Source organism: Tachysurus vachellii, chromosome 4 (genome assembly GCF_030014155.1).
Source record: "Tachysurus vachellii isolate PV-2020 chromosome 4, HZAU_Pvac_v1, whole genome shotgun sequence".
Taxonomy (NCBI): domain Eukaryota; kingdom Metazoa; phylum Chordata; class Actinopteri; order Siluriformes; family Bagridae; genus Tachysurus; species Tachysurus vachellii.
This window is the reverse complement of record NC_083463.1, coordinates 19534922-19560741: the sequence shown is the minus strand read 5'-3', so window position 1 is coordinate 19560741 and position 25820 is coordinate 19534922. Positions and strand designations below refer to the sequence as shown.

At 36.6% G+C, this 25820-nt stretch overlaps 1 protein-coding gene across 1 annotated transcript in view; it reads right to left on the bottom strand.

Annotated features, from left to right (window-relative positions):
- Positions 1-25588, bottom strand: part of LOC132844609 (cadherin-22) — a 105195-nt gene extending 79607 nt beyond the window's left edge. The window contains exons 1-2 of the mRNA XM_060868232.1: positions 24970-25588; positions 6953-7247 (exon numbers count right to left, since the gene is read on the bottom strand). Coding sequence (XP_060724215.1) covers positions 6953-7247; positions 24970-25197 — 523 coding nt within the window. The 5' untranslated portion in view covers positions 25198-25588. The remainder of the gene's footprint in view (positions 1-6952; positions 7248-24969) is intronic.
- Positions 25589-25820: the final 232 nt, after the last annotated feature.

The following is a 25820-nucleotide window of genomic DNA, read 5'->3' as shown; positions in this document are numbered from 1 at the left end:
AATAACAACCTCATTTAGGGTTTTTTTTTTAAGGTGTTTTTTTTATTTTTTTTTTTACAGTCTGGACATTTGATTGTCTAAAATATTATTAAATTTATTTTCTCCATTCATTATTCCGATTTAAATTGTGCTTAGTATAATGCTTATCGCTCTGTTTATAGTTAAAACAAGTTGGTATGAATCTGAGCAGAAGAACATGGGTAGACGGAGCACTTGGCTTCTTGTAGACTTTAATGCACAAATTCGATCCTCCCGAAAGGAAATCTGCACCTTGGCTGATAATTACTTGGTAATTCCATTAACAGGTACAGAGTAATAGAGTAGAGTGTGTGATCCAGGGTTGTATTTTTATTGCAGAGCTGTACAGCCCTCCAGACTGAGGAAATATAGCATATATTAAGTATCCACATACTGTACAGACAAGCTATACAACCAAAAATGTTCAACACTCAAATGACAGCATAGCAAATTATGCAATTATGAAAGTAGACTGTACAGAAATTACTATGCAGGCTTAGTAACTTAGTAAGTCTAAGATGTGAGTCTTCACATACATGGATGTAATTCAAACACCACATCTTTAAGAGTCCTGCAAGGTTTCACAGAGAAAATCACTAAGTATGCTCTAATACTGTGTGGGTGTAGGTAGGTCTGTGATGTGCTTCACAGATCTTTCACAGGTTTAATGATGGACACATACTTTGGCAAACACATGCTAATACAAATATACAAATACAGATTTAATTGTGGACACACACAACTACACAATATTTGGAAGAGCATGTAATTTTTCTTAATTGGAACAGATTTTTCATAGATTTGGGCCAAGATGGCATGCGAAGACATCACAACACACAGTGAGCCAATTTTGATTAATGTGCATCAAACGTGAGTGCAGCTATCATAAGAAAGTAATTACTTATGTGTCTTCCTTAGATTTGTTTAAAAAATGTTCACCAATTTCATCACAACAATTTCACCAATTCAATAGCTTTCCACAAAAAAACAAATCATTGCAGAAAAAAGAATAAAATTGCTTACATTAATTTATAAATGAAAATGAAATATTTTGTATTGTATTTGTTTTGAGTAACAACTCTTCTCAAAAGCATTTTAAAAGGTACTCTACGTGCTTGAGAGTCCTTTTGAATTATTATTTTGAACTATTGAATTATTATTCACAATAATAAATCCATGACCAGGTTTGAGTGTCCTAGACCAGACAAATATGTTCCCCAATATTTCTAGAACAATATTTCAGCCTTTATTATTTTAAACTTTAAAAGTACAATTAGTACAATTAACAACAAAAATTCTTCATACAGCAGGTGAGCAATGATATTTCGATGCCAAATCTGGCGATGATCAGTAACACAATCATTTCTTTTACAAACTCTGCCAAGTTCTGGCAGAATCTGTCAAGGTTTTGTTTATAGTTGCTGCTTTCTGCCACTGGCATAACTATTTTCTCCTATTTTCTATTAAAGATATATACACCTTTTTTGCTGCTTAAAATAGCCTCTCCTAAGCAAAAGCAAAATGAGCAGCTTCCTGGTTTTATTTGTTAATTGGTAAAGCGCTCTATTCATAAAATTAGTGCTTTATCATGACTGAATACAATAAACAAACAAACAAACAAACAAATAAACAAATAAATAAATAAATATTTTTAAAAAAATATATTTTTCTTAGTAGTTCTTTTCCATTTTCATATTGAGTGCAATATTTGCTCTCAACATTATTTCACACAATATCTTGAAAAGAATTTTAACTGAATTTTAACTGGCCCCAGCCAAAGGACCCCCAAGTCTACACCCTCAATGCCAGGCCCTGGGGTGAAATCCTTGCTTACTTTTCCCAGTTTTACACTTCAAACTCTCATGCTGATATATCTAAGAAGGATGTTTAAAGCAGTCTAAATCATCTACAATCAAATTCAACCGATGTTAGCTGCTTGGTAAAGGCCTGATACAGTGAGCAAAAGAGATAGTGTTAACAAGACAGAGCATGGCAAAGGAAAATAAATATGCTGTAGGCTTGTGTGTGATTATGCTTTTATTATTATCGCAGAGCATTCACTGCCGCAGTAATAAAACACAGTGGTGCTCATGCTCAGCCACTAGCTGTGATTAAATCTCATATTTCCACAGATCACTCAGTTTACACATCTGTAGGGTTCATTACAAAAGTGCCGATGCTGAAACCACATTATTAAATTAACTTCGGCTGTCATGTGACAATTAGCCTGATTAGTTGGGGCCACCGATGAAACGGTCATTTCTTTCAGTTTTTGTAGCAGTAAATGGCTGAAATGACGGTACTGTTTTTTGTTTTTTTTTCGTATTCATACGAGTCGTTGTTTGAAATGTTTCAGCACTGAACACAAAGATACTACTATATATTTTTATATACACTTTAGGCACTTCATAATGACACAAGGTAGGACCCCTGTCAATGGATTCCACAAGGTATTACTCTGTGATTCTGGTCCATGCTGTAAATCTTTCATTGTAACACATCTTAAATGTGCTCTATTGAATTTAGATCTGGTAAATAAGGAGGCCAATGATGCACACTGAACTCAGTTTAAGATGACTTGCATTTGTGTATGCTGGAAGTAGGCATTATAAGATGGGTAAAATCTAGCCACAAAGCAGCCTAGGGTCGCAAATTAAGGGTTGATTCTCTTTATTTACAGCGTTGCAAAAGAAACTCATTATCTCCTAGTTTGTTTCATTTACTTATTTTACAAATTAATATAAGAAATATCAAAGATTAATTATGTGTAATATTATTTATTCAAACAAGCTAGCATTTAAATGATAGGATGTTAAATGTATTATATTTTAGTTTTATACCACTATCCTGACATTAGAATTGGTAATGGTATTTTGAGTGGTATAAAATAAAAAGAGCCCAATGTCTGGAGGAAACATTCCCCACACCCATACAGTACCTCCACCAGCCTGGACTGTTGACAAAAGGCAGGTTGGGTCATTGGATTCATGCTTATTATAAATTCATATGTAAACAGATATACTGATACCTGTATATTGCAAGGAATGCTGGCTTTGGCCACAGACACAGACTTTAAATCTCGTAAACAGTCCTGATACCAAAGTTTAATAATGCTCACAATTTGCCTACTCACTTTTCATGATGATGGCCCGCAAAATTGCTGTCTTAAGTGGCAGCTACGTTTGCATAAAGATTAGAGATGTTCTACAAAGACTTGTTCCTATTTCATGTGCTCTCGACAATAAATAGTCAATCTGTTTGCTGTAAACACTAACACATTGTATTCTGTGTGAAATAATGGGTTCATTTTTAGTGGTTTTTGAACATAGTGAGAAAGCTTTCCGCTTGCCCGCAAACATTGTGTGGATGCGGCACACATACTCACAAGGGTGGTTGAAGCTTTAGACACCTTCAAATATGGCTGGGTCACCCATAATTTGTAGTCTACAATGCCACAGGGGATTACTGCAAGTCTGGTTTGATGGGCAGTGGGCATGAAGGGCCTGTAACTAATATGCCTAGGTGGAACAATGGTTTGTACAAAAATAATGGGGCTATCAACACACTAGTTTCACAGACTGTTGAATGCAGTGCAGCATCCACAACAGCTGCTCGAGTCCTGGGATTCGGCACCAAGTGACATCACTAGTAAGGCTTCTCCAAGCATTCACCAAACACACTGAACTTATGTATTTGTCTATGCACTGTCTCTACCAACCTTTAAGAGATCCTAAAAGTATGCAGGATAACTCACACAAATTTTATTAACCCTTTTTCCCAGTACAGTAGCATTCCATTTTACTTGTGGAATAGAAATCAACTAATCAGACATTTTTTCCGATCAGGATAAACAAATGCATTATTTTATCACCAGAAGTCACATATAAAATTAGACATGACACTGTTAGACGTTTTTACCTCTGATCGGAAAATCTTACACAGAATTTGAGTGGCTAAAGTTAATGACTTCCAATTTTAGATGCTTATAAAAAAAAGCTCTTGGGGCATCACCAAGATCAGAAATGGGTTTGGTATCAAACTAATATTTCAACAAATATATTTCCACATGAAAGCTAGATAAAAAGAATCAATTATAAAACTAAAATATTCTTAAAAACCTGAGTGTCTACATCCATTTAAGTCATTAAACACCACTGTGCAATGCGACATGACAAAGAAATTTGCTGAAAAGAAAATGCTGATCATGGACACAGGGGCAAATTCCATTTTTCTGGCCTCTGGTAAAAAGTTAAAAGCTGTCTTTGAGAGGTTGGGCTGATTGAAATCCTCGGTGTGTGCGCACCAGTGACACTCAACTTTGTGACCATTCAGGCAAAATGTTATGTGGCAAACATACACATTGTCAGTTCATCCACATACACATTAAGAACATCCCAGCCAGATGTAGAGCCAGATGTAAAGTCTGCATATTGGCCGCACGCAATTTCATGATTGCATCCATAATTGAGATGGCAGTGTGCTTCATCAAGAAGTCTCACATGGCATTGCCTGATGTCATAGAACAGCCTGCAAAAGAATTGTGATTGCTTTTTAGTCCTAGCAGTTCCACATGCACAATCAGGACACTTGTCTGGCTAAACACCTGCTGGTGGGACTGTCTGCACAGTAGCCAATTGTCCAGAAAAAAGTACACACAGGCCCTCTCATTGCAGGGGATCCAATGAAGCTCACACACAATTTGTGAACACCCTGGGTACCTGCGATAATCCAATGGGAAGGATATGTCACTCCACTGATGTGAAAGTGAAAAAATCTCTTACATACCACACCATGTGGAAATTGATCTTTCAGATCTATGGTCACACCAGTGGTATTATACTCAGAAAAATCAGGACGGAAGCACCGGCCAAATGATTACTAATATGAGATGTGGAGAAATTGTGGGCTTCTGTGGGGTAAGTTAATACAGAGTTCAATACACCTATACTACTGTCAGTCATTCAAGATTCACACGTAGGTCGATTCATTTATTTGTCATTTTCATTTGATTTTAAAAAATGAAGAATTTTTTTGTCATACTTTTGAGCGATGCCTCATGCAAATATGAAGCAGATATCTTATATGAAATCAGCATGGCTACAAAAAATGATTTTATGGAAAATATAATAAAGTAATAGTACAAAATATTCTTTTTTTTATTCAATGGAAGATGCAGGTTTTGACACAAAACACTATTACAAATGACACTGAGATTAAAAGACAATGCTAAACGTTGTCATTTCCAAAAGAAATTATTTACTAAGACTTATATGGTCAGGACACCAGTCTACCATCAGCAGATTTAGAGTTATTGAGTTACTGAGTTAAAACCTCAGAGAAGAAAAATCTAAAGGGCAAAACAGACGTTAACTTGTCAAAATGTCAGACAACCTTAGAAAAACAAACCAAATCTTAGACACACTGTGTACAAAAATAGCAGATAGCAGAACAAAGGCTTAGGATCATCACTGGTAAAAGCAGGATCAAGACTTTTCAAAGAACTGGTGTTTGCTGTGGGGATATAAATCTTGCCAGGAATTGTGAATAGGTGAGGTGAATCAGTTATCTGATAACTGTGAGCTGGGTTATGGATTGTGTAATAAGGTAAATAACTGGCTTTGCTACTGCACTGTAATGCTGAGGATCTTAGAAAATCGAATTTGTGCTTTCAAACGAATGACGAAAAGAATATAATAAAATACAATGTATAAAAATGAATGCAAAATGTGTTTAAGTACAACCTCGAAAAAATGAAGTCACCACAATGTAACTTGTGTAATGATTTGCATTGGTATGGTATAAAGATTAGACGAGCGCTACATAAATCGAAACTTGACTGGAGATGCTTTTAAAGAAGTTTATGCTGTTAATTTTTATAGACACAGTTAGTGTATCTAGTGTATACAAATGTCAAGGTAGACTAGGTTCAGGAATTATACTGTAGCAATCGTTTTACTATGTTGCTGCTTTGTGTTTAAGGAGCTAAAGAGAAACAAACCCCTCGCAATGTTACGTTCTGAAACGTATCTATTTATCTTGAAGTGTCAATGTAAAGTGAGCCACCTATTCTTCTTTCTGTCTGACTGGCCTATCCGTCTGCCTTGCGTTGACAGTGAGGCGTGACCTTATCATGGAGACGCTACCACGGACAACATTAACAATTTCTAGGCAAGAGAGTTAAACATTAAAATGCGAACAAAGCAGTGATGTTATCTCATTAGACTTGCTGCACAGTTTAATGTATAAAACATGAACAGGGCGCTTGGTTAATGTGAGAGGTGGAGAAACAAAGGGGAGGAGAAGTGAAGATGCCACAAACATTAACTACTCTCCTTCCCTCACTTTGTCTCCCTCTCTCTCCTTCTCGTTCGAGAAAGTGCTGCCGCTGGCTCAGCCGCCGCTATGCTGAGGAAGCAGGAATTAATTCCAATCAGTAAGTTCACTGTTGTAGAGAACGCGAGGACTGTAACCTGCCCCTATTTTATTCTAATAAACAAACAGCATTCAGCAGGAAATTGAAAGCAGAATCCCATGAATAAATATGTCTGTACAGACAGACACACGAGGCGATCTGCAATAAAAGTTTACTCAGCACAATTGAGCACATTCCCCACTTGTCGAAACAGCAGTGAGGAATCAGTGAAGCAGAAGTTCAGATGCTTACAGACTAACCAGCATGTTCTGGTCACTGACACAGGAGCTTTAGATCTATTTCAGTTTCATGTATAAAAATTCACTTCAAAATTAAAACATTAAAATTATTTAGACCAGTAATATATTTGGAAATGACTTAGTTTTAATCAGTCATTTTTCAAGAATTTGATTTCTCATTCTATTCTAATAAAAAAGTTTCTTATTTTTAGTTTTAATATTTTACTAGGAATTCACTTCTGGCCTTAAAATTAGTTGCAAGACTTAAAGAGTTTTCTCTTACCGATAGGAGACAGCTCGGCCACGCTTCCGATGTATGGTCCCTCCAGGAATTTGGGCTCGCTGTCATTGATATCCTGAACCTTGATGACAAACTCGGACTCTGGTTCGAGTGGGGCGTCACTCTGGCGGTCTCGAGCCTGTGCTCGTAACGTGTAGAAGGCTTTCTCCTCACGATCCAACCTCTCGGTGGCGTGAATGTCCCCTGTGACCTCATCAATGATAAAGATAGTCCCTGCGCCTTCACCAGATATGGTGTACTTGATGGACCCATCACCTTCATCGGAGTCTGAGTGGATCTGCCAGTCAAAAGGGAAATTGGTATAAGGGAAGAGGAGCTTACAAATCTCCGATCATGACAGTGTATGAAGAAAAATAACCTTTACTCAAAGTAATTTCTCCGATTTCCCAAGGACATAATATTACACAGATCAAATTAAAGCACTGATCTATATCACAAACTATCTACATTTCAAGAATTTTTTTTTTTAAAGTATAAAATAAATTCTGCCAGCAGATTTTTAGAAGGTAGATCAGGTAGAAGGTGTTTTTATATCCTAGACTTTAGGAGTCTAAACTTGCAGCAGAATTTCGGGCTAAACTGAAGAGCCTGGAATTATCCCTTTACTTTCCTCTGACCCCCTGCTAAAGGTAAGACTAAACATGTGAATGTAAGTGCGAACTTCAAAAGTCCTTATAAATCTGCCAGGACTTTTTTTTTTCCTAGTGTCACTGAAAGCCATTTTCCTTGATCTACCACTCTATACCACCATCAGCCATATCTCTTCCTTTCTCTCTCTCTTCATTATTATTCACCTTCTTTTGCAGCTTCCACTTTCTCAATAGACATGGACATGAGCTTTAATTCTCTCTTCTATATTAAATATTTTATAAATCCTTAATTAAATATAGGATTCTACCACCCCATTGGGTTTTTTCATTAAGTATTTGTCGTAAAACTGCAAGCTAAACCCTCTAGATTGCGTTTCCCTGTCTTACTCTTTCTGTCTCTTACTATAGGGAATCTTGCCCAAGTCAAGCAAAATGAACACTGAAAATATGATTTTTCGTGCATCAATATTTTAGCAGTAACGGAAAAAAATCTCAATTTCTGAAGAGGAGGCATATAAAAATATGAAGAATAAAGAAACAAACCTTTCAATATGAACCACTTAAAGACATACGTCTGATCAGCAGAAAACTTTGCACAGTCGTAAAACCTTTATATTGATTTAATCAAATTGAGAAATTTATTTCTTTTAAAAAAAGGACAAAAGGCAGAGATGATATATTTCTTTCTACAACAAGAAAATCGTTTCGGTTTTATATTATGTTGTGTTTTCTAAGTTCACTTAGAAAAGTGATCTTTATTGATAATAATAATCGTTGTTCTTTATTAATAATAGCAATGATCATGATATAGCGTTATACAGCAGCAGCAGAGGTGCTTTAGGGTATTCAGTAAGCTTGCCTCAGCTGAGCTGCTATACTATAAGAAATCAGTAAGATATGATGGAGCTACAGAACGCAGAGATTTGCATTTCATAAGCATGTGTAATTGAAGTAGAACAGAAAGCTAACATGAACCAAACACTACTGCTGCAACATGCTCTGAATTTCTTCACCTGTTAAGGTGTCAGGCTGCTACATTTTTGAAGCTAAGCAATGTATAATAATCGTACATAATAATTTTTCTACATTTTCTACATATTAAAGTGTGCAATCATTTTTCTTCATCTTGTAAGAGCAGCTCATGTCATACTGAGTGTGTGCTTTCTTTAATGTATATAGAGTTTTACATGTGTTACATCTAGAGATCTATCAACTACAGTTAGACTCTGCTACACTAAAAATATGTGAACTCCATGTGATCTTTTGCATCTATACAACATCTGTTTGTCTGTATATTTATAATCACACCCTCCAGTGTCACCCATATGAGGATGGGTTCACCTTTGAGTCTGGTTCCTCTCAAGGTTTCTTCCTTACCATCTAAGGGAGTTTTTCCTTGCCACTGCTGCCTCACCTCAAACTTGCTCATTGGGGATAAATACATACACATTGTGAACTAAATCCATCAAATATTAATCTTGAATTTTGCGTTCTATTAATCTTTATATTATTTTTATAATAACCTTCTGTTCTATGTTAATGTTCTGTAAAGCTGCTTTGAGACAATGTCAATTGTTAAAAATACAAATAAAATTGAATTGAATTGAATTACACTGGGTATTGTATAGTCGTACTGTATAGATTAAAAAAAAACCCAGAACAATCTATGTTGTTTACGTAAAAATATTACGTTTTATAACTTATACTAAAGATGTTTCTAAAAACTGGATTGAATGATGCAGATTGACCATGATCAATTTATGTAGTATTAATTATGTAGTAATATGTAAAGCAATTACATTGTGAAGTCTCATGAGAATGTTGGCGCTGATGGGAACAATAAATATAGTATAAAATCCAGTCACTTAAAACATGCATGGCAGAAAAGCACAGTGGTAAGTTGACTGTTGTTAAACACCAGCGTTGTGGGTTCATGTGTGAACACAGTGTTTAATTTCACTCACTGCTTTGTGACACTCTTAAATCATGCTGGATGTATACTAACATATTTTGTTAGTGTTACTCAATTCTATCAGGTGGAACCCATGTACACATTGGAATGAAATGAATTCCTCATCACTCCTCGCACTGCACATCGCACCCTCAGAGCTACAGTACCAGCACTGCTCAACTGGTCCCACCGTCTCTCAGGGTAAGAGGTAAGTATACAATAAGACTCTTTTCTGTTCTGGCACCAAGGTGGTGAAATGAACTTCCCCTAGGGGTCCGGACAGCTGAGACACTGGCTATCTTATAAATGACGGTTGAAGACCTACTTCTTCATGAAATACTTGAAATAGCACCTCTTCCCCTGTTTGTTGTATGTGTGTATTTAAAAAATACAAATTAAAATTAAAAAAAGAAAATGAAAGTGAAAATGAAAATGAAAATAAAAAATTGAACAGAGTTTTAGGCTCATGGTATCTTAAGTCTGCAACCTAGTGAACCAGAGTTAATATTTAATGATAGAGACTTAAAAGCACTTTTGTACGTTGCTCTGGATAAGAATGTCTGCCAAATGCTGTAAATGTAAATATAATTCAACAAGCTCTGTTTAGAATAGTGATATGGGAGACACACGACAGGCCGGCATCGAGGATTTAAATGTAGGTCTGTTGTTGAATCTGCCCAAGCAGACATGAATAATGTACAGTAATATGAATCTGATGTTCAATAGAACTAAATAAGAAACCCAGACTCAATCTAAAGCAAACAGCAGGATCATTATAGCTAGTGCTGTTTTGTGCTTGTAATCACTGAGAAACAAAGCTGTTGACCAGCCAAATTCCATAACCACTTAGACTTAATAGACGTGTTACAGTGAAAATTAGGAGAGGTCAAAATGAATTAATCTGGAACATGTCCTAACAAAAGACTTAAATATGGCTAGTTAGAATATCGCATGGGCTTATTGGTGGGCTTATTGATAAATCTTATTTACCAGCTCCTTTACACCATATTCTAAAGTTAATAAAACATTGAATAAGGAATAAAACATTGAATAAATTGGCCAGCTATTAAGGACTGTAGGAATCTTATTAATAAAGCAATTATTTGCTAATTTAGGTACTCTGTTAAAGCTGCTGGACATTTAAGCACAGATGCCCTTAGTAACAGAAATATGCTTTTGTGAGCTACTCTGTAGCATGAGATGTGTCTTTTTACACTGCACAGTAAGATCTAATGGCTGCAAGTGACTGTTCAAGGCTACATCTCAAACTGCACTTTCTCACAAAATAATACCGTACATCTAACTAGTAATGACACCACTGGTATACTGACATACTAATTATTATTGAGTAGGATAGTGTACAATTTGGAACACAGCCTAAGTATTTGAGACTGACAAGGTGTAATTATCCGCTGCTGTTTGTCATCTACTCAATATTACAGAAAGTGATACGAATAAAAAAACTGTGTACTTCAGTGTGACTGTTACATTCGCAGGATTTGGCTAGCAAACTAACATTATCCGGTTATCTCGCTCTGTTTGCTGGGTTTACTCTGCTCTTATCTCCCGCTCTTCTCCTGGTCAAGTATTGCCAATCGCATTGCCTGAAATATGATATAATGGTGTATTTGTATTCATGCTGTTGAAAGTGAACACAGCACAAAGCTCTCAGGGCAAGTAGGTTAAGATTAGACGATCAAATGGCTCGAATGAGGCATAGAATTTTTTTATTTAATATAAATCTTTCAAAGTGCTTTCACATTTTACATTTATATTGTGTTTTATTGTGAACAGGGAAAAACAGATATTTTATTTTTCATGTGATCCAACTCCAACACAACACAAAGGGAAATATCATTTAACTCCCGCTGATGTTATTTGGGCAATATGATATAAATTCTGCATTCCTGTGTACAAATATGTATTTTGACTACTGTACACAACCCCTCTGCATGCAAAATACTGCTACTAGTGTGTTTTTATTTTGCATAGTTTTTATTTTGTGTGTATTCTGGTCTGATCTGTAAATGTTGTTATTGTGTGTTGTCTCTTTAAGATAGCTCAAGTAGCAAACATTAACCAGGTAGCAAACAGTCTTCAGATCTGTGTGAAGCTGAATTCCTTTTTTCCTAAGACCGCAGCATGATGACGTTTGACGTATCCGTGTTGGCATATGACGTATGTGTCTGAAAACACCTGCCAACCTGACTGTAAATTACTATTGCAGGCTTGTCAGGGTGACTCACAGCAACTCGGGAGCATTATGTGTGGAGTTTTTTTTTCTTCCTAGGATCCATAATAATATAATAATAATAATAATAATAATAATAATAATAATAATAATATTAATAATAATAATACAAGCTTTAAATCAGAATCTAGTATTATTCTTGCTGCTTTCCACATGTTTGAAAAAGAAGTTTGCTCAGGCTGTAACGAGAATCTGTCGACACTAAATCCTCTCGAGTAAATCTGAAAAAACCCCTATCGCATTTTTCAGCTAACTTTTCACACTGTTTGAAGATATGTCGAGTTTTAACTGCAACATGAAAGGAATTTTGAGAGGAATTGTGCTACAGAGCCCACACATTGCCCTTGGTAATGTATTTAACCAACAATTGGTTGATATACTGCAAGGGTCATCAATTAGATTTGATCTGGGGCCAAATTCTATTGGAACAAATCCGGTTTGGTCCAGACTTCTCCAAACACGCCCCGTCTCCGAAAATAAACATTGCAACACATTGGCACACATTCTCCTTTGTTCATACTCCTTACTCTTAATTAATTGTTCTCTGTGTTGCATCATACATATTATTAACAATGCTATGTAAAATGCCTGAAAATAATACTGTCATTTAGAGCTGCAACTAATTATCTAAATCTATAAAATTTGATCACAAAAAATCTCTAGTGAATTGTTGGACAGCTGTGATGCAGGATTTGACACATCACTTCAATTAGACTAATGCATTGTACAGAAATGGTGGCGCATACTACAATAGAGAAAACAAATGGGACTTGTGTTTTTATCATTAGTTAGTGGGAATAAGAGAAACAGTGGCAGTGCTGTTGAACCATTCTTTATCATCATATTTTTTTAAAACACAAAATGAATGATGTATAAAAATGAAAGATTGGTCAATGAGTGCCCATTTTTCTCACTTCAAACCACGTCCTATGGCATAAAGCATGTGCATTATGCAGTGTTAGGCAGTAGACTAGGTGTAGGCGTAGGCAGTAGGCATGTCATTATGTACACAATGTACTGTGTTTGTTTAATAAATCAAGTCATCATGTCGCTATTGTGCTTTCACATGAAAGTCAATTTCACCATTATTTTAGAAATAGATGCCAATTTTTAGTTACCTAGACAACTACTGGTTGGAATTGAAGTAAATTGCTAGTTTCAGTCACAAAATGCTTATAGCAAGTGCCAACATTTCATTGCATTCTATTGCTATTACATTTATTTAAAATTGTGCTCCTAATGGGTGCAACAAAAACGAATATCTATCATCCGAAAGAGATAGCGTTTGAATCCAAGTGATACCGTCCAAGAGAGCAACACTGGCCTTGCTCTCAGAGTGGGAGGAGTGGTACACTATCACAGTGACACTAGTTGATCATGGGTATCTGTAAGGGGGCGGATAGCGCTTTCCTTAGCGTGTGTTACACCTCCTCATAGCCCAGCATGAGCTGAAGTTCTAAAGGACGTGGTGGGCGGATTCATGTGTCTCGGAGGAGGCACGTGTTATAGCCTTTTCTGTCCTGCATTGGTAGCTGTCGCATGATAGGAGGGAGCTGGCTGGTGGGTGGCAACTGGCCAAGACTAATAAATGGAGGGATGAGCGGATTATTAGACCTGTGTTGTATGTTATACACACTGCTGCCTTTCAATATCCAGCCACAAAAAAGTTGAGAAAATACAGAGCCAAATGTGATTTGCTAAAAGTACATCTACTGTAAAGTATGTCTTGAGTAACATTAATGAACATTCGAACAAGCTAACTTTGGAAAAAAATCTTTGCTGGTTGACACATTTTACATATTTGCTTAAGTTACAGCATGAGAGATTATCATCATTATGTAGCTGGAGAAGATTTTGATAGGACCATATGCAAAACTTGCACCATTTGATGATCCTGGATACACTGAATCATTTGGACAGTTTCTGGAACATTATCTTAAACTGCTTCATTGCTTCGCTGTACATCACATTTTGCCAACTTACACAATATATATTAATCCAACAAATTATTGCTGTTTATAGCCTAGGGATGTAGAAAAATAAACAAATAATACAAGACAATATAAAACAAAATGGAAACAGATTGATCTTGAAGATGGATTTTGAATAGCAGATGTTTCAAACAGTCTTCTTTTTCTGCAACTGTGTATCTGTGATCATGAAAGGTGTTTCATCAGTTTCTGAGTTGAGTTTCTAATATATATATATATGTATATGTATATATATATATATATATATATATATATATATATATATATATATATATATATATATATATATATAAATATATATTACAGACTACACTGGTGTAGAGGTCACATCCCTAGGATGTTGAAGTCAGAAAGTACAAGATGCAATAAAAAAGGTCTTGTTTGAACTTGAATGTATATGAGAAAATGCACAGAGCCTCCTGTCTCAACATTTTCAGATACACAACCAGACATATTTCTTTCCTTTCTTCATCCTATCAGCATCAGCCTGAACCCTGGTTTACACACAGAGCTGAAAATATACTTAACTTGCAATTAGCTTTTAGGAGGACTGCAAGTTAGAATGTCAGGATGTCAAACAAACTCTAAATCAGCTCTCTTTCGTGTTCTCCCTGCCTCAGGCTGCCATTTGTGCAAGCATTCATCTATGCTAACTAGAAGGACAAAAGTCTCGTCTCTGTGTGGAGTTTTAAAATGAAAGGTCATGCAGAAGGCTAGTCAATTTTACTAGTTGTTAGTGTACAAACCTCACAGTCTGCTTATATATATTCATTTTCATCTCTGCTATTCTTTATCCACTATATTCATACATTATGATCCAGGTTGCTGAGCACATTTATATGTTTTTATTACTATTTTCTGATTGCAACTAGTGCTAGCTAAGCACAACATAGAATAATTAACTGCATTAACTGCAATGAACACTTAACTTATCAGTTATTAAATATGTGTATAAACGCATAAATTGTTTTTCTGCTGCAAGTCTAATATAAAATTTGTCAGGACACTGTTGGCTTTTAGTGTGGGAGGACTTGACCTCTGCTGGGATAAGTACTGTAAATTCTAATGGCTGAAGAAAATGTTTGGTTCTTCTTTAACTGGCACCTCAGAGATCAGAAATGGGTATGATATCACTGTTTACTTTGAAGATATAAACATTTGTGTGGAAAAAATCATTCTTGTATTTTTCTTTGAATATATTATCCCTAGTAGAACATGTTTTCCTACGTAAAACAAACTACAAAAAAAAGACACAAATAAATTTTTATTCTTCAGGTAAAAAGTGTTCAAACAAAAGTTAATAAACAATACATCGCTGTGGAATTTCACATCCTTTAAAGAGCCACATATAAAGAGCCAGGTTACATTTACTAGCACCAGTTTTTAGGAGAATGGGATACATTCTGTTATATGGATTGAGCTCATTCATTCCATGCCGCCATATTTATAATTTGCGCTTGGGTCTGTGAACGAATGTGTGTACAAGGTCCCACTCCAATGGACTGGCGTCCTATTTCCCTCAGTCTGTTCCTGTATCCTGTCCACTGTTACCTGCATTAGCTCCAGACCTCTACTCTGATCAGCATAAAGCTTTAAATAAAGCTGGATGAATCAACTTATTTCAAATCTTAAGAATAGATATCATATATGAAAAAGTGAACATATCTTGTTCATTTATCTTGCATAACATATAAACAGATGGGAAAACATGCAAAAATTGAAAGATTAAAATGAAATGAGAAAGTAATCTCTTACAAACAACATACAATAAACACCAAATGCTTGGTTCAATTTACGAGAAGATGCTGAACATGGAAATGATATAATTCATACAGTAAAACCAGCATATTAATATACACACAATAAAACAGCAGATGTTTGGTTTGATTAACTAGTAAATACTGTTTATAGTGTGATTAGATGACAGATTTGTGTAATGATGATGAGTTTACATCCTGTTGTGTATGAAATTCCCAGGAGATCAATAGTTTCTGAAATACTCAAACCAGCCCATCTGGTACCAGCAACCATGCCACGTTTAAAATCACAGAGATCATGCCTTTGCTTCATTCTGGAGTTCGATGTGAACTGTATGTGCATCTGCATGATTGTATGCATTGTGCTGCTACCACATGAACTGTTGATTAGATACGTAACTGCATGAATGTGCAGGTGTACAGTATGGTGTTCCTAATGAAGTCAGAGGGACCCACCTGTCCCTCTGACACACAGTTTGCCCCTGTTGTCGACATACTAAGAAGAGATGCCAACTACATGTGATCTTTTAGGACAACAACCTTCTCATCAATACACAATTGCCAGACTGTACATTTATAATCACTCCCTCTAGTCTCACCCAAATGAAGGTGGGTTCTCTTCTGAGTACGGTTCCTCTCAAGGTTTCTTCCTTTTTCATCAATACAAACACATTTAAATATATGTCTGATATTAATCTTGAATCATTTCTATTACATTAATCTTTATATTAACTTTTTGTTTTATGTTTGTGTTCTATAAAGCTGCTTTGAGACAATGTTCATTGTTATAAGTGCTATACAAATAAATTTGAATTTGAATTTGTTTCCTTTCAGTCTAGCAATCACATATCTCAGAAATGAGCTTCAGCTTTGAGAATTTTTTTTTTTCCTACAAATTTCTTTATCTGCTCCAATTGAACCACTCCATCGATGTTAGAACTGTAATCAACAACAAGTGCTTGTACAGTAATGAGATCAGATGCTCTAAATATGTTTAGATCCTCCCTAGAAGTGTTAGATGAAATGAAGGAAACCTTCCTCTCATCACAGCTGCATGCTATTTTCACTGTGACACAATTTGATGCTTTCCCCTCTCTTCAGATTTTCACTTCTGAAGTTTAACAGTAAGCTTTTCTTGTTCTGATGGTCCCACTGTAGCATGTGTCAGAGTGCAACAAATCTCTCACCACAGGAACAGCTGAAAACTGTCAGCATTGAGATTATGCTGAGACAATGAGAAGCTTTAAGTGCCTGACAGTGTAATACAGACACTAAAGGCAAGACTGCATCCACTAGGGATAAAACGATCTGATGATATGAATTGATGCATTGATTTGAACAGCCCCTTTAGGACTTCATAGAGTTTTTTTTGTGATAGCTGCGAGCAAAAAATGTTTGATTTGTGCAGTGGTGCTTTTCAAAATTTGTGATGCAATATGTGGAGATTGTTCTTAAAAGTCCATTATGCATATTGTCTTTATCTCGACCCAAGCAATATAGATAACATTTGTGATTAATGCTTGCAATTGCAATAATAATGAAATTATTCCTTAACAATGTAACAATTAACAATTCCTTAATAATGAAAGTATTGTTGAAATTGTTTTGTGCTAAAGTTAGAATTTGTGTAACAAAATATAATATTCATTCATTCATTCATCTTCTACCGCTTATCCGAACTACCTCGGGTCACGAGGAGCCTGTGCCTATCTCAGGCGTCATTGGGCATCAAGGCAGGATACACCCTGGACGGAGTGCCAACCCATCGCAGGGCACACACACTCACACTCATTCACTCACGCAATCACACACTACGGACAATTTTCCAGAGATGCCAATCAACCTACCATGCATGTCTTTGGACCGGGGGAGGAAACCGGAGTACCCGGAGGAAACCCCAAGGCACGGGGAGAACATGCAAACTCCACACACACAAGGTGGAGGCGGGAATCGAACCCCGACCCTGGAGGTGTGAGGCGAACGTGCTAACCACTAAGCCACCGTGCCCCCCAAAATATAATATAATTATGATTAAACATACAAAAGAACTTGGTGCCATAAATCTAAAAAAAAAACATTCAAAAGAAAAATTATGTTTAGTATGTTGAACTGATTTATCAAATACATTTGAATAATAGAAGCACAAGAAAGAAAAGATTACTGTAGTTACTGGCTATAAAATACAGCTCTCAAAAATGCATCTGCAAATGTGGATGATTTACAACAAATACAAAACACATTTAGTAAAAATATCAAACGGGTAAATTTTATCCGAAACACTACATAATTGTTCAGCTACTACAAGTGAAGACACATATACAGTTTCATTATTCATGAGAAAGTTATACTCGTGCTTAATACACATGAAATCACATGAAGAGGGTTTTGGCCTAATTTGCATATTTGGGCCAAATATGTGGAAAATATGTGGTGATTTTTAAAAATTGCAAGCTTGCGAGTTTGTAATTCCTAGAGGAACTGATCCTAGAGGAACTGATCCTGGAGGAACTGATCCTAAAGGAACTGATTTGAAAGGCAGCAACTGAAATAAATTGATGCATCAATCGTAAATCAATTGTTACTGATTATTAATTATTTATTAGTCACAAAATACCACCAACTGCTTTGTAAAAAAGAATTAATATTCTTCAAATATCCACTCCAGCTTCTGAACAAATGTGGTCACATATTAATCAGCGGTTACTAAAATCACTTCATATCGTATTCTAGCATAATTGGTGGCATCCTCAAAATTTTTCAAATTATAATCAAATTATTACTATATGAATCTAAATGTTATGGTGTGTTTTAAGAAAGGAGTGGCACAGTGGCTTGGTGATTAAGCATGTTTGCCTCACACCTGCAGGGTTAGGAGGTTCATTTCCAACCTTTGCTATGCATGTCTATAGAGTTTGCATGTTCTCCCTGTGCCTCAGGGGTTTCCTCCAGGTACTCCGGTTACCTTCCCAGTCCAAAAGCTGATAATTGGCATCTCTACATTGTAGGCTAATTGGCATCTCTAAATTGTCCTTAGTGTGTATGCAATTCCACTTGTCAATAAACTTGACTCCTGTCCAAGGTTTACCCTGCCTTGTGGAATAGGCTCCAGACTCTCTGGGACCCAGTAGGATAAGCAGTATAGAGAATGGATGGATGTTGTGATAGTCTGAGTTTAACCCACTAAGTCACAGTTTGTCAACCCTTATCTAGGTTCAATCCATGTCCTGTTGTTGCTATTCTTGTTTTTTCAGCAGCTCCTTGTTCAGGGTAACTACAGCAAATGACCTGGTCTACATATTTGATTTGACACAGGTTTTAATAGATGCTCTTCCTGACATAACCCTCTCATTTTGGCATTGGTATGGGACTGGGTTGGCTGGGTTGGTTTCCTACCCAGAGCTTGAATCTGGAGGTGTTGTTGGGAAAACAGGTCACAATGCTGGACCACCAGGGGACACTCCTTTTTCTGTAATATTTGTAAAGGTTTTTCTTGCTTAAATACATCCACTTTAACTCAGGAATGACTGTTAATAAGCTCATTAGTCTAATCTAGTGTCTTGGGAGTCATTAAAACAAGAAGATGTTCAGGACAAAGGGAACACCAGGACCAGGATTACACAAACACTACAGTATATTGTGATTGTCTATTTTACTGTTTCATGTTTCTTTGTTTGTATTTTGGGGTGTGTCTGTTTGGTTAAGCTAAGCTAAGTAAGTTGATTTGGGAAATTTTCCTGTTGCACCCCAAACTGTAAGACATTTCAAGACATTTCACTTTGGTTAAACAAAGCTTCACCTGCTGCTGTAAAAACCTGAGTAAACTCAACTTGAACATACCCTATATTTCAATCATATCATGTTTCACAGTGCAAGAATGAACAGATTTTTTAGTTCTGTAGCGCTGGACTGTGGTCAGTTGTACTGTTGGTACTTGTACAGTAAGCACTGTTGCTCAGATCAGTAACATCAATCTGGCTATATATAGACCTCATAATCCCCCATCAGTGTTCATCTGTCAGCACAGGAGCACAGTGTGCATTAGAGATTATATTAATTCCCATAAAAGCTATTATTTCCTCCAGTGCTGTCCTATACCATCCAAAACAGAAAAAAGGGTCAGTAATATGAATGGTGCATAAGGGGGGAAAATAACAAATCTAATTACAACCTATTTGAGCAGCCTGTGTAGTGTTGGTTTTGTAATCAGTCTCAGTAGCCACATGATGACGGACGTTTTATTACTAAAACTTCGAGCTAAAGCGAATTAAGAATCATTTCATCTTTTTAACTATTAAGACCATCCACCTGCTCAACACACTCTTCTGCCTCCTCTCTCCTTTGCCGTTTCACTAACAACTGAAGTAATGGATGTGCTACAGGAAAGAAGCATGGAATTTATTTCATTTTTATTTTACTCTAATTTAAAAGTTGCGATCAAATTTGAACCATGAGCTGCATCTTCTTCCTGAAAGAATGTAAAAACCTCGAACATCATGAAGCCCAGGTGGCAGTTTGCAACGAGATAGTTTTAATGACTGACCTCACGCTGCTTGATTTTTTATTTATTTATTTATTTATTTATTTGAGAAAAGACTGCAGTGAAACATCATTTCGGTAGCGTAGTCTCCCGATCTTATATGTAGGAGAATAAAAAAGATTTCCAGCTGGTGTAAATAAGCAGTTATATGTATGATACAAAAGAATAGACGGTACAGTATTTTTTTCTCACAGCATTTACTAAAACATTCTAAGGGGAGTGCTCATTCTTGCTTTATTTCAGACGCAGCAATCAAGAATACTGAACACCTGTGGACCATTCTGGGAAACAGTGAGCTATGGGTAGTCTAAGTTGAATAGCGAAACACAGGTGTATGATTACATGGGCACAAAGCGTTATTTGATTAGACATGGGTTGATTAGGATTGCAGGAGTGCAATTTGTTTTGAACAGACAAAATGACAAACATGGCATCAAATTTCCTGAAAAAAAATTATTTGCAAGCACGATCAAAAAAACTAAATCCAGTTACTGAAAACTTCTCGCTATATGAACCATTAGTGAGGAAGTTTTTCTATTTTATATATCAAACATGGTGCATAGTACTGTGCATACTGTACTTCTGAGGCTGCACAATGCACTGTGATGTGTTAGTGCCCAAAAGTCCAAGCACAGATATACTGTACAGTCTGTAAGAAGTCATCATGGAAATAAAGGCAGTCTTATTTTGAAACACCGGTGTTGTACTTGCTTATATCATATCTTAATAATAGAGCATAAATAAGCATTATGTTTTGCCGCACGCAAAGTGTGATGCCTCGTGTTGTACTGTATATGTAAAACCAAATCAGTTACTGTGACTTAACATAATAAACTGTGACATAATAAACTTGAGCTTATAACACAAGCCAGTGGTATGTGCCACTGTAATAACATGTATTTTTTACTCTATTAAAAATTTACCTGTGAATGAATATAATAATATACTGTAAATTAGGTGATGGGGGGCACGGTGGCTTAGTGGTTAGCACGTTCGCCTCACACCTCCAGGGTCGAGGTTCGATTCCCGCCTCCACCTGCCTCAAGACATGCATGGTAGGTTGATTGGTATCTCTGGAAAATTGTTCCTAGTGAGTGATTGCGTGAGTGAATGAGTGTGTGTGTGTGTGTGTGCCCTGTGATGGGTTGGCACTCCGTCCAGGGTGTATCCTGCCTTGATGCCCAGTGACGCCTGAGATAGGCACAGGCTCCCTGTGACCTGAGGTAGTTCGGATAAGCGGTAGAAAATGAATGAATGAATGAAAATTAGTTGATGGATTAATTTTCTTTAGATTGTAGGGTATGACTTCAGGAAGGAGCAGTAAGCATACAAGCACTGTAGGGAAAAGAGCAGCTGCATGACCTCACAGTGATATTTATTTCTACTCAGCTCACTCTGCGTGCTCTGAAAACAAAACACAAATCTGAGATTAGCTAAAATTCAATTTGATGGCAACATGAGCTTTAATAAGCATGCAAATGCTAATATTACAGTCAATGATTTTTTTAACCTTCTCACGCGTAACTAGATGAAGGTTTTGCTAAATTTCGTGTTTTTCAATCCTTCAAGAAAAAGTGTGTAAAGTTGCAGTGCTGCAGGCACCAACTATGAGTTCACTTGGTTTAACTGTGTTTGTGCCAAACACACACACACACATTTACATACACTTCGCACTTCTATTTAAAGGGTACTACAGTACATAAGTGCCCTTACATAAACGAAGAAATTTTGTTGAGAAGCAATCCAGCCAATGAACAGTTACAAAATGATGCCTCGGATATTGTGATATGATACAGAATATAATACAAAAGAAGCAACAAAACGTATATATGTGTGTAAATACTGTTCCTGGAGCAAAACAGTCAATGTGAAGATAATGTAATGCAAAAGTGAGAGGATGATCTAGTGCAATCATTATAAATATTGATGTCTACATTACTTTATTTACATGTTGTGGAACATGTAGGATGTTGATGGTTTAGTGCTAGAACTAATATTGCTAGTGCTACCATTGTGCAGGATGGTACATCAACAGTGACAATGAGGTTTGGGTTTCATAGGCAGGGTGTGCAAAGGAAAGGGCTCGGTGCTTCAAGTAGAACAAATAGTCCAAACAGACCAGCTCTGATGAAGAGGATGTTCCTTAGTCTTGATGTTCATGCATGGATGAATCTGTAGAATTTTCCCAAATAGCAAGGTGGCAGACAGGGAATGTCCAGGATATGATGAGTCCCTGATGATGCTGAAGGCTTTCTTAATGTAGCAGCTAGTGTAGATTCTTCTAGGTCCAGGAGCTTCACTCCAATGATATGCTGGACTATCTGCACCACCCTTTCAGACCAGTTCTCTCCAGCCAGCAACAATGCAGCTTGTAAACTATATATAATGCTATGGTAGAAGTTGTCCATTGAGATGCTGCGTTAAATTCAGATCCCTTTTTCAGGTGCTTTTGACCCTTTTTCATGATGTGGGCTGTGTTTAAAGACTAGCAGATGTCTTTAGTCACATACATTTCCAGAAAATAGATTCCAGCCACTTTCTGCACTTCTACGTTGTTTATATAGAGCGCAGGCTGTTGCTATGCGATTTCTTGAAATGTGTGATTTCCTGGCCAGATGAATTTTCTTCATAACACCTGGCCATGTCTCACTGTTGGCTGAGATTAGGCAGCGGAAGATAGTGTCATCTTTTTTATATAGTGTCCGTGTTGTGAATAGGTACAGTACACGGTCATGGGTAAAGCAGCAATGTTGTGCTCGCTCAGTTTTGTTGGAAAGATGTGCGTATTTTAACTGTTCATTCTTTGCTCTCGAGCTGGCAAAATTTCCAGTATTGTCACTTTTGTTCCTGTCCAAAATGGTTTATATATACTATATATGATATGATGATATAATAATATATACATATATGAATTGTTTGTTTTTTTTAATATCTTTTTTATATTTTGATATTTGATTAAATTTTATATTCATTCATTCATTCATTCATTCATTCATTTTCTACCGCTTATCCAAACTACCTCGGGTCACGGGGAGCCTGTGCCTATCTCAGGCGTCATCGGGCATCAAGGCAGGATACACCCTGGACGGAGTGCCAACCCATCACAGGGCACACACACACTCTCATTCACTCACGCACTCACACACTACGGACAATTTTCCAGAGATGCCAATCAACCTACCATGCATGTCTTTGGACCGGGGGAGGAAACCGGAGTACCCGGAGGAAACCCCTGAGGCACGGGGAGAACATGCAAACTCCACACACACAAGGTGGAGGCGGTAATCGAACCCCGACCCTGGAGGTGTGAGGCGAACGTGCTAACCACTAAGCCACCGTGCACCCTAAATTTTATATTATTCAATTTTTTTTTTTTTTCAGGTAAAATAAATAAATAAATAAATAAATAAATAAATAAATAAATAAATAAATAGGTCATAACGTCGCTTTATCAAATGACACAGCATTTTCTGGATACAAAATAAAAGAAGAAGAAGAAGAAAATAAACTACTTAAGTAATGTGAGTTCAATTCATAGAAATTCAGAGCAGGGAAATTCATTATCCAAATGTATGTAGCAAAACTGCCAGTTTATAGCACAGACAGAGGCCATTTAAGAAGTGAAAAAAAAAACATGTTTCATTAGTAGAATAATAGTCCTATATTCTTGGCATCCGTGCTGAGTTAGAGAAGATCGAGACACAGGGAAAGGCGGAGGTGAAAAAAAAATCCTCATTTTAAATGGTTACTGGTGATAAAAAGCATGCTGGTCGTATTTAATCCTATACTGCCCTAATTAAAGTATTTGATACCTTCAGCGATAAATGGGTCTAGCAACACCAGCAGCCACTATTAATTGCCTTGGCTTGTTCTACGGCTTCATGGTGTGCAATAATTCTGGGTAATTTTATTAATAAAATCATCTCTCTCCAGACATCCAACCCCCACCTCTTCCCCCGTGCCTGATTTCCCATTTAGACATCAGCTCCTATCTTGTCCGGTGCACACATACTCCAGAATAATGAATCATTCTGAAATGGATGTGCCTTCCTTTGCATTGCCACACACACATGCACACACACACATGCACACACACACACTGAATCCCAATGGATTAGACTAAAATTAAAAGGAAATCCTAAACATAGTTGTAAGTGTATCTGTTCTAATTTCTCTGAATATATATATATAGACCAGTGGTGGAAATATTTGAGTAATTGTACAAATCATTACAAATCTCTTTTTTTTTTTTTTTGCTTATCTAGGCAATGACTATATGCTATACATCAAACCAGTTCAGTTTAATACACAATCTTTTTAGTTTATCATCCAGTAAAATTCATCAATGCAGAAAACAAGCTGTATTATCAGTCATGACCTTGCTAAATAAATACTGCTCAGAGTAGTTAATTGTACAGCTACAGTGTCTGTTTTTCTGTCCGTCTGGGGATGAATGAGCCACCAGACCTCATTTGGAACACGAGGATGAGCATCCCAGCCACATATCACTATAATGTTTCAATATGCTGCACTAAACAAGATGCTTCAATATGCTGGACTAAACAACGAATTTAAAGGCATTTATTTTGACTTGGAAATGGAATTTGACATCGACAGCATCAACTGAGATGCCTCTATCTAACCACTAACTACTTGACTAGGCAAATTAAGGTAGAAAATCCTAGCTTGTAAATATTTATAATAGCAATTATAAATATTAATTGTAAATATTAAAGAGTTATAGTGATTGAAAGATTTTTTTTTTCAGGGCAAAACTACATGAAATACACTTTCCATCAAAATGCAGTGACAGACATTTAAACAGACTTTAAGAAATATGTACATAGAGCAATGCAAATAAAATACATCCCTATAATAATAATAATAATTTAAAAAAAAATATCCATGTAAAATGAACATACCTTTCCAACATAAAGTGGCTCTGTTCCCGTGTACTCTTCCACCACAAAGAACTGGTTCCACACCCATCCTCTCTTCACTCTTTCATGGGTCACTGAGTGCTTTTCAAGAGATTTGACTTCTGTGAGAATGCTAGTCCTCTGATCATAACAGGATCCCAATCCCCAGCAGTGCAGCACTCCCAGAGTCACAACCAGAGCGTTTGTCCTTTGTCTCCACTGTGCAGCCATTTTGGACAACTCTCAGTCTTCTACATGTGGCAAAGATCGCAAACACGATCAAAAACAACTTCTCTTTTCAGTGTTGCTAAGGATTGTGTAAAAAAAATCTGAGAAAATGTGCTTTAATGAGAAAGATTTTGGTTCAATAAATCCAATAACTAGTTCTTCTTTTTTAAAACCTACCGATGCTAGAAAAAGACTGAGGCATCGTTTGGAATGTGGAAAAGCAAAATAAGCACACAATTGTTCATTAGTGCTGAAGTGTTGGGAAGACGTGTTCACTCTGCTGTACCGGGTGCAAGGCCACAAAGTTCTGGGTCTGCTACTAACACTAAGGAGAGTTTGGACAGGGAGATATGAAAGCACAAAGACATCTTTGGAAATCAAGATGGCCAAGTAGAAAAAGGTTTTATTTTGTTGTTTTTTTTTTTTTTTTTTCCAAGCTGAAGCTCAGTAATCCCAATAAGTCTCTTCCAAGTCAAGGAAACAGAACCGATATTAAAGTTGGTTTAGTTTTTAGTGATTTTTTTTAAAAGTATGTTAAAACAGTCCATTTGTGTTCCATGCCATAAGTACCAGCCAGAGCTCACTCTTCATCCAGACAAACAATTAGCCCTGAAAGCAGCTAATCA